Source organism: Seriola lalandi, unplaced genomic scaffold, assembly GCF_002814215.2.
Source record: "Seriola lalandi dorsalis isolate HSWRI2012SDOR001 ecotype SW California unplaced genomic scaffold, Sedor1 jcf7180002053753, whole genome shotgun sequence".
NCBI classification, from domain to species: Eukaryota; Metazoa; Chordata; class Actinopteri; order Carangiformes; family Carangidae; genus Seriola; species Seriola lalandi.
The window spans coordinates 221,686-232,071 of record NW_019524306.1 but is presented as its reverse complement, the minus strand read 5'-3'; the positions used below and the strand labels follow the sequence as shown (position 1 = coordinate 232,071).

Genomic DNA, 10,386 nt, shown 5'->3' with positions numbered 1-10,386 from the left:
TCTTGTGTAGTTTAACATCTAACAAGGCATCATATTTTATAAGCACTTCATAAGTGTAGCATGTAAAATCTTAATTTGTAAAGTAACTACAGCTGTCAGATAAAGCAGTGCAAAAAAAGTATGAAATACCATCAAAATTAAATACTCACATAAAGTACAAGTAGTTCAAATTTGCACTTAAGTACAGTACCTCAGAGTATAAACACTGAGAAATTAGGAAAAATTTCTAAGACTTTAGTTTTGTGTGTATAATTTAGCTAAACATAAAGCTGCACTGGACCAGAATTGATCTCTCCTTATTTGGAAGACTAACATCTTGAAATCCATTTAACTCAGCTTTAAAAGAAAATGCAATACAGAGAATAAACAGTGAGCGGCAGCAGCAGACAGTCAGCCCGGTCCCTGCACCGCTAAACTCACCGGAGGAAGAGGAACAACGCAACTTACGGGGTGAACCGGGAGCTGGTGTCCATCTTATTTACACCGGTGAGACTGCTAAATTTTTCATCTCTCGGGTTTTACAGCGATAAACAAGTTGAAATCCGGGTAAGTTGTCAGAACTACTCGCATACCTGAGTGTGGACGATTAAACACAGAAGCAGACGGTGCTGTTAAAAGAGACCATCTCTGTCAGGAGGCCTGTTTTCTAACGATGCGCCATATTGAATCTCATTCTAGTCGTTAGCAAGAGTTAGCCTAGCGAGCTAACGGTAGCTACATTAGATTAACTGTTTGTCGTCGTGTGAAACTGCACTATACCCTGTATAATCAGATGAATCACTAGTGATAACTGTTTATGACGGGTCCAAAAGTAAAAAAAACTGTACAGCAAAGACAGCTTAATCAAACTAACAGTGTTGGGAAGGTACCGCTAGCGAGCTAATTAGCTTAGCCGTCATCAGGCTTGGGCAGCAACTATTTCTTTATGCAGCCAAGTTGCTCCTGTCAGGACAGAGTATTTCACAAAGCAATATCGTTTTTAGACAATTACTAACGCTGAGAAATAATCCAATCAAAGGTAAATAAAAAATAGTACCGCAATTTAAGTACTGAGTCTAAATCTTAGGGTTTGCATTTAAAAATAAATGTAATTTCTGTTAAAAGGAACAAGACACAGTAAAACATTTATTTTATGAGTATTCAGGGAAAAATTAGAGGAATAGTCTATCGAACAACCTTCACTATTATTTTGTGAACCCAAGATGTTATTAATCTTATCAGATAAATTTCACATTCACACACACACACACACATATATATATATATATATCTCCCTATTCTGTTGACATACTAATTTCTGAATTTACAAATTATGTTGAGTCTGTTAAACTTTACCAGAAATTTGGACGTTGAAGCTTAGCATATGACCTCTTGTTTATTCACATTTGTTATATTTGCTTATGTACATCATCTTCTTTGATATAAACTTTACTTTTGAGTGGAATTATTAAAATGGGTGTCTGATTGTAGTTGCCTTGTTCCCCTTATGTCTGACAATGTAATTTTTAAAAAGTGAATTCGATGTTGGTGTTGTTAATTTCTGGATTGTATCTGAGTATTTCTGCTTATCTTCTAGGTCTTCAGACATGAGCAGTTCAGAAGAAGTGTCATGGATCTCCTGGTTCTGTGGACTGAGGGGGAATGAGTTTTTCTGTGAGGTGAGTTTCTTTACACTCTTAATATGTAACCAGGTCCTTAATCAATATGTCCTTATTCAAATATATCAGTTGTTGATCCACTTCTAAAACCTGCTATGGGATTAGCTGGAAAAAACAAGATCAACCAGTTGCAAAGTTAAAGTTCTGATAGAGAAAGGTTTCTTCAATTCAGAGGTACTTTAAACTATGTATGATTAAAGTTGGTGTAGGTTATTGAAGAAGCACTCACGTTGCATCTTGGATTTTACATATGTATTGGATTTCACAGAAGAGACCTTTCTATGTTGGAACAAATTGTGTTATTTGCAGCTTCACACTCGCTTCTTCAATTCCTCCTGATCATACTAGCCATGAAAAGATCTCTACTCCAGTATATAAATGTGGCTTTCGAGCCCCATTTCCTGTTCTTGAATTGCATTAGGAAGGGATGTCTTCACTGCCTGTAAGGAGACTAACTCTTTCAGTGTAAATTTTGGCATAGACATGGTTGAAAAAATCTCAGCACACAAAGTTCTTCATGTTTTCTTCTGTGGATTTCTCTATTGACAGGTGGATGAGGACTACATCCAGGACAAGTTCAACCTGACAGGCCTCAATGAGCAGGTTCCCCACTACCGCCAAGCCCTAGACATGATCCTGGACCTTGAACCAGGTCTGTATTATGTTCATGCCTGCATATTCTCAAATTTAGGTTAAACTTGTGTAGGAGTGACTTTGCATCCTAAAAGTACACAATTCAGTAGTTTTCACGGGGTATGTTGAATAATTGTCTAAAGGGGAGACAGAATCATCCCAAACATCAGCAGAGAAGCCTTAAACAGTTTATCTCCATCTGTATTTATCAGCAACAACAGAGATCAAGACATAGAATTAATAGAGCTGCAGGTGTTTTATGACTGTAACATGTGCTGCACTTTTAATCTGCGCTGTTGCATGTCAGAAATGTGAGACTGTTTGTTCTCGGCAGTCTGTCTTTGAAGTCTCTTTATCCTGAAAACAGCCTTTTGTTTCAGCTAAACAGTCTTTTTAAGACTGTTTCGTCTGCTCAGCTGGGGTGATGGTTGCTTCTCTCCTTTTCACCCAACAGTGCAGTTTTTTTTCCCTCATTGTGTCATTGCATTTTCACAGGATCTTTGAAACCATGTGAGTCCTTCAGAGCTTCTGTTGTCTTTGTTTTTTGCCCTTTCAAAGCATCATTGATCTTATTTTTCTCCGTTTTATAAAAATAAAATAAAATGTAAGACGAACAGACTCAGTTCTGTTGTTGGTGTTCCCTGCCCTTTTGAAACCTTTTTCCCAGCACAACCTTTCATCTCTTTTTCAACTGTCAGAAGTAATCTGGGCACTACAGACATTCACTGTTCCCTCTTTTGGTTACTGTCTTTAGACGAGGAGCTAGAGGACAATCCCAACCAGAGTGACCTGATCGAGCAGGCAGCAGAGATGCTGTACGGCCTCATCCACGCACGCTACATCCTCACTAACCGAGGCATCGCACAGATGGTAGGCACCAGCTGTGTCAGCAAAATCCACCACTCCTGTCTCCATTAGGGAATTTTTTTCTTCATGTGGAGGAAAATGAATTACACCATGCAAGAGGAAAGTTGTCAGTTTAAACACTGCTGACTTATATATTAATATATATTCAACAAAGTGTTGATGATGCTGGATATCTGTGGGATGAATACGAAATTGAATAAACCTGGGTTGGACATGATAAGAACAGCTGTATACTAAAGCAAATGGCTATAAGTCACAGTCTCAGCTGCTCAGTACTGCTGAAGCTGGATTTATTCTCGATGCGACAATAGTCTAGTGATAGATATCTACTATGTAGGTTTTCATTTATAGTTAACTGTCACTTGCTGATAGCACCATTGCAACAATAGATGATCAGGTGCTTTAAGTACATTCCCCGCAGTAATGGTGCTTATATTCTTTAATTCACTTTTTGCGATGATGTGACAGTTTGTCTCGTCTTGTTACTGAATGAGAGCAAGTTTAAAGTGTTAAGGCCTTTCAGATTTTCCTTATGAGTAATGTGCTAAATGAGAATTGTTTGCTATGAATAATATTTTTATAACTGACTTTTTATCCACATTTTCTTCCTCGTAGTTGGAGAAGTATCAGCAGGGAGACTTCGGCTATTGCCCCCGTGTTTATTGTGAGAATCAGCCCATGCTTCCTATTGGTGAGTATTGAGATTTTGTGTTTTATATAACACAGAAAACACAGTTGTCACCATTGGTGTGACACCGTCCTAATTTATTTGCATGTGGTTTGTGTTTCACACGAGGAATCAAAGACGTTTACTTAGGAATTTACATGCAGACTGTCCATATCTTTGCATATGTAAAATATCTGCAGTTGTTTTACACTCGGAGGCTGCTGTCTACAGAAGAATGGTTGTGATGATAAACTTGATGCTTTGTGCAAATACCAGGCATGAACTATCGTATTTGCACTAAACCATCCTTGTTGGTGCCATGTCTATTTTAGGTATAGTCGATTCATTTAAGTTCATATCTCAGCCATTTGCTTCTTTCCTCTGTTCCTCCCTCCTCTACAGGTCTGTCAGACATCCCAGGAGAGGCCATGGTGAAGCTGTACTGCCCTAAATGTATGGATGTGTACACACCGAAATCATCCAGGCACCACCACACAGATGGAGCCTATTTTGGCACAGGCTTCCCCCACATGCTCTTCATGGTTCATCCTGAGTACAGGCCCAAGAGGCCCGCCAACCAGTTTGTCCCAAGGTTTGTACGGCAGGTGGAGCTCAAAGGTGTGCTGGCAAAGATTAACAGAGGTCTGTGACTGCAGTCACAATTTGATGCTTCACATACATACACGCTCTGATGTCACAAACTGAGTGCTCCCTATTCATTATTATCTCACCACTCAGAAGACAATTAAATCTCACAGCATCCATATGAATGGATGTAACTGAGCTAAAATACTGTGGATCAATTCCTCAAATATTATGTTGATCAGCAATAAATTATAACTATAATTAACCAAAATCCTGCACTCATACACCGTAAGCTTGAGGGTGGCTTGAGAGTGTGTGCTAACTAATTTTGAGTTTATATAGTGCAAAACCAAGCCAAAACATAAAGCTGTAGGCTACATGAAGAAAAGAGATGTATCCATTCATTATTCATGTGACAATGATTTATAATATGTATTCAGGCTGGAGTCTGGTGAGACAGGGATTGGCATTTGGCAAGCCAAGGGGATGGGGTATATTCACATGGATTTGCACAACGTGCTGTTGGATCACGTCAGAAATCAAAAGTATTTCAAATGGCTTCACTTGAAGATAGAGTGAAAAGCCAGCTCTCATAAAGGGGGGGGGGGCGGGACACAATGTCATTTAGATACAAGCATAACAGCACACATTTTCAGAAAGGCTGTCCTGTAAGACATTCATAGTCAGTTGTTCATATGAAAAGTAATTGGGTATCGGATGTAACGAGAGCTTGAGAGAGAAGTTCGGCACAGTGAAGTGGGTGCGAATGTCGGGTTTGTTGGTTTTGAAAAGTTACAGAAAGGAAAGATGCAAGTCCTCTGTCTCAGAGTGGGTTGCCTACTTTTCTTTATTCCAACCCCAACTTTTGATTTAGACTGATAAAATGATATTATTAGACATATTTAATGGTTTAATATTGGAAGATTTCTAATTGATCTACTCTTGTCTGTTTTTTGTCACACATCACATTTCATTCTATTGTGTCTTCTGTTTGCGGCAGAAAATGTCACATGCATTTGTTAACCAACAAAACAGTGGCTAAAAGAAATACTCAGAGATGTTTGTCTTGTTCTTCTCACTCCAGGCTGTATGGGTTCAAGATCCACCCCATGGCCTACCAGCTGCAGCTGCAAGCTGCCTCCAGCTTCAAGAGCCCTGTTAAGGCCATCCGCTAGAGCATCCAGGAAGGAGGAGGAGGAAGATTCATAGAGAGAGAGAGAGAGAGAACACAGGAAAGAATTATTGTCAGCAGGGCAGGGGTCACCTGCATTTTACAAATCTCTTCAGATGTCCCCTTCCCACCCTGAAGACTGTATTATTTTGGTTTAGATTAGGACAAATGAAAACAAAGTGTAAAGATTTTTGAGTGTGAGTGAGACATAAAAATGCACAGCCATGATCTTAATCACACACACACACACACACACACACACACACACACACACACACACACACACACACACACACACACACACACACACACAAAAATGTATAAATGCAGCAACAGACTTGGGATTCCATACACGTACCTTACCAAACTCAGCAGTGCCAAAAACAGGAGGTGAAGTAAGAGGAAGCTGAACATTACATGGGGCTCCACACTGCAGCACCTGTTCACTCACAATACAGCACACTGATGAGAAAATGATATCGCTGGTTGACACTGCAGGGAACTTTTCCCTATAGAAAGAGTTTTTGTGTTCAGAGCTTTTAGATGGAAAGCTGAAAAAAGTGCAATGGCTGAGTCAGTTTTCATCTCTGACTCTGTGTTTGTTCTGTATTTGGCACAGTTTGGTAAAGGGTGGTGGTAAACCCTCCATCATTTGAAGCCTCCTCTCCCCATTAGCCCCCACTGCATGTACACTCAGGCCAGCACTCCCGGAGACAGTTTGGACAGTGGCAGTGGGTGTTTTTCTTTAACAGTTGTTTGTAAAATTTGGTTTGTCTGATGTTTTGTGGTGTTGGTGCACAAAGCATTCTGTTAAATTTGCCTTAAGATGTGGAGAAAACATCCAGATTGAGAGGCACGAGCAAAAATAGATTTTTTTTTTTTTCTTCTTTTTTCTTTCTGCTGTTAGAGGAGGTAGAGTAGAACTAGATAAAACTAACATGACTTTTTGAATAGTTCAGGCACTTGTACTTAGCCTGTGTCATTTCTCCAGCTGTCTGTGCGTGTGTCAAACAACTGTCTGTATTGGTACCGAAGTGAGAATATAACCTGTGCTGCATTTTTTTCCCCCCCCTCCAGAGCAGCAGGCGTATGTGCGTTTCTATTGTTACCATCCCTTCCCTCGTAGCTTCATCTCCCCTAAAGGAATAGTTTGACATTTTGGGGTATATGTTTATTCTTGCAGAGAGTTGGATGAAAGGATTGGTATCACTTACATCTATTTGGTAAATGTGAAGCTACTGCAAGTTGCTTAGACTGGAAAAGGTTTTGTCGAGCAGTTAGAATATCCTCCCACCAGAACACTTTATATGGACCAGCTGCAACCGCGAGGGCTGGTATTTCACCTAGTGTATCATCATGGCAAAATGTCGTCTAGGACACACCTGCTGTAGTCGGAGCTACCACAGGGATGGTTTTTACTACTTTTGTCGGTATTTGTTTGTCTGTGATCAGATTTTTGTAAGTTTGATGCATCACAGCCGTGATGTGCAGTCACGAAACTTTACAGGTATGTAGTTTAGATCAAAATGAAAGCCAAGGTGAAAGATTGGACAGGGCCGACCTATGACTACTGAGTGCCCATGTAATAATACAGCAATGACTACTGTGTGCTCATGGGTTGGAATGTCAACATGTTGTGTTGATACCATAACAAGATGGTCTTTAACCCACCCAACAGACTAAGTGTAATGACGTCAAACGGCTGTGTGCAGGTGAGCAGTTGCTAGGCAATCAGTTGTAACTCCGACACAACATTAACACCACAATGTGTTGGTTTTTGTAAATTTTCAACAACTAAGATAAAACCATGTCAGTTTGTGAGCTTCAGGGGTGCTGGCTTCATCTCACTAAACATGTTACGTCATTTAATTCGTACAAAAACCGAAGTGTAAAAATGTCCAGTTGCCATTTTACGAGTGAGTTATGAGCCAGTTAGGAGTTGCTAGGCAACCAGTGTTCCAGAATGTTACTGGTCCAAGCTAAGGGCAGAACATAACTGTAACACCATGCTGTTTTTACACTTCGTATAAAGTGAACAAATGAGCGTTAAATAGTGAGTTTTACAGGTGTTGGCAGGAGCTGAAGCGTGTTGGTTATATTTCTACAATTTAATTCCTACAAAAACCAAGGTGTAAAAACAGCAAATCACCGTTTAGGAGAGGTTTGGTCCAGTTAGTTGTTGCTCTGCAACTAGAGTTGCCTTCAGAAAATGATTGGTCCCAGCGAAGAAATAATCCTCAACATAACCCCCTATAGAGGTGTTGGTAAGGTGGATTTTACTGTTGGACACAACTAGGCTAGCAGTTTTGCCCTGTTTCCAGTCTTTATGCTAAGCTATATCAAGCTAACCAGCTGCTGGTTGTAGTTTCACATTTAACAGACGTGAGAGTGGTATCATTATTCACATCAAGCTCTCTGCTTAGAGCCAATCTTACTCAAAATGTCAAACTTTTCCTATAAAGATCAAGCAGGAGACTCAGAGAAAGAGGAATTTAGACAATCTGAATCCTTCAGCTCACTCCACCACTGCACTGATCCATCCTCCTGGTGTCTCTCCATAGCCGTCTCATCATTTATGTTCAGTTTTAGAGACAGATCACCAGCCGCTACTTTTTGTTTCTGAAACAGTGGGGCAGATACTCAGATGCCCTTCCCTTCACTTCCTCTCCTCTTTACTTTTGTGTGACTGGAATAGATTGTTCTTTTCTGATTCTATGATACAAGAGAAACGGTATTTATGTGTCCAGATTTTAACTAATGTTTCTGTTGTTGTTGTCTTTCTGCTACTGTGGAAGGGTGAGCAGGATTCAGAATTCTCAATAAACTTCTATTTTCTTTTCATACTCCTTTGTCCTTTTATTTCCTTAAATTTGCAGTTCTGTGCTCCTGCCACACGGTGTCAGTAGAGAGCATGGTACTTTTTAATAGCTCTTTTCTACATATAACTATTGCTATTTAAATCTTTAATACAAAAAAATGATCTAACAAAGCAACATCAACAACAAAACAACACTATTGTATCTGCATTCTTGGTGTACATTTGCTTTTGAGCTTGTAGGAAGATTTAATGTGGTGACAGAAGGAATGATGGCCGTCTGGCTTCTGGGTGTGGCTGCAGCGACATTTCACATGACTCTGAGTAACAACATTGGTGAGCAAACATGCACAAAAACGCACAAAAACAATTATATACCACTTAAGTCCCCATTCAAAATCATAAGAGTTCGGTCATGCATCTGCAATTATTTTTAAATTAAGTTTTGACAGTAGGCATTTGATAAAAGAAAAAAGTCAGAGGGGAAATTACAAAATGCATCTTGAATTTAATAATATAAATGCTTCAGCCGCATCCAGTTTTAGCCTAGAAACACAAAACACCGTGTGACTCAAACAGCAGGACACACTATGGTATGGCTTCTTTTCGTATGACTCATAAAAACAGTTTTTCCCCTCTGCACAGAAGCTGTCTTTGGAAAAATGACTGGCAGGATCGAGTTGTCTTCATGTGGCCATGCCCTGTCAATTTTTCCAGAGGGAGAATAAGAGAAGCAAGAGGAGGTTCCTTCATGACTCAGGATAACCTCAAACCACAGCTCGGGGCCTGCCCTTATCCTCCTTCACCTCCTCCCCTTATTTTGGCAACTCCCTCCTAACTTTGTGAAGAGGAATCACCCATTTTTACAGTTGATGAGTAAAACCTGAAATCCAAACCTTGTAGGAGAGCAGACCATCTTCCTCTAATGGTCAGCTGAGTAATCAACATCATCTGTATGTTGGGCTGGAAAGAGGAAAAAAAAAAGATATGGCAAGAAAGCAGTTGTGACAGTTTATCCAGAGTAATAATCTTGTCGGTTCAATCTGTAGTGTGAAATGTTCAGCCTGTGCTTTGCCACACCCAGAGGGAGCATTGCACCATTTTCCCCTTAGAGATCTTTGTTGGGATGCCTCTGTGCAACAGATTTAACTATTAAAGAAATGTGCCAGCCACAGAGACTGAGACCACATACAAAAACATCCTCCCAAATACAGATTGGTGAGAGAAAATCTGCTTCTTTTTTAGAGGCTTCACTCTCCACATGTGATGCTTCAAACTGTGCTGAGGTTGACAAGAGTGGTACAAATTCTGGTAGAGATCGATGAAAGCACTAATTTGACAGGACAGGTTGAAGGTGATAGATAGCAGGTAGGATTTCCCCGTTCTTCTGTCTGTGTAGCCGCGGCTTTACGATTTGGTTAACATATCTTGCTGAGAACAAACTCGCAGATGACTCCAGGTTCGGCTGCAGGATCTCCCAGTATTTTGTTGCCTTCATTCTACACTCCACTACTTTTCCAAGGCCTCCACAAAGGCTGATGCTGCTGCCGCCACCACCAGGCTCCGCGCTAGGAATGCTGCAACCTGATGATGTGCAGTGTTTGGTGAACCAGCTCTATAAGTCTCATCAGAACACAAATGAAAAGCTTCTTGTAGCTGACCTCAGAGTCGCCTATGTGCCTTCAGGCAAACTGTAACCCAGATGAGATGTTTGTTTTTAGCCACACCAGCAGCACGGCTCTATTGATGGCAGTCACTCCCTGACGGTCGGCCGTCCCACCTCTTTGGTCCAAACTGAAATATCTGTAATATGATTTGTCTGCACACAGGTGATCTCCATTTAACTAATCATGTGACTTCTAAAAACCGACTGATAGCACCAGTGGTGATTTAGATATGTCACTTTGTGGAGATCTGGTTCTATTTGACAGTTAAAAGTTTTTTGTTTTCATTAGTGTAAAAAAAAAAAAGAAAAAAGAAAGGCACAGTC

At 40.3% G+C, this 10,386-nt stretch overlaps 1 protein-coding gene across 2 annotated transcripts; it reads left to right on the top strand.

Moving 5' to 3' along the window:
• The first annotated feature begins 399 nt into the window (after positions 1-399).
• On the top strand, positions 400-8,424 carry csnk2b (casein kinase 2, beta polypeptide). Of its 2 annotated transcripts, none has more exons than XM_023401750.2 (7): positions 400-486; positions 1,577-1,658; positions 2,208-2,310; positions 3,046-3,161; positions 3,774-3,849; positions 4,228-4,417; positions 5,495-8,424. In XM_023401750.2, the coding sequence occupies exons 2-7, from the start codon at positions 1,587-1,589 to the stop codon at positions 5,583-5,585; spliced, it is 648 nt and encodes a 215-aa protein (XP_023257518.1). In that variant the 5' UTR covers positions 400-486; positions 1,577-1,586; the 3' UTR covers positions 5,586-8,424. The 2 variants fall into 2 exon arrangements, with proteins under 2 accessions (XP_023257518.1, XP_023257517.1); XM_023401749.2 differs by having other exon boundaries at positions 408-546.
• The last annotated feature ends 1,962 nt before the right edge of the window (positions 8,425-10,386 follow it).

What these genes read in the sequence shown, in the direction of transcription:
- csnk2b (XM_023401750.2), top strand. Translation starts at nt 1,587, where the DNA reads ATGAGCAGTTCAGAAGAAGTGTCATGGATCTCCTGGTTCTGTGGACTG. An exon ending in GATCCTGGACCTTGAACCAG is followed by an intron (nt 2,311 to 3,045) that starts GTCTGTATTATG and finishes TACTGTCTTTAG; the next exon opens with ACGAGGAGCTAGAGGACAAT. An exon ending in ACCGAGGCATCGCACAGATG is followed by an intron (nt 3,162 to 3,773) that starts GTAGGCACCAGC and finishes TCTTCCTCGTAG; the next exon opens with TTGGAGAAGTATCAGCAGGG.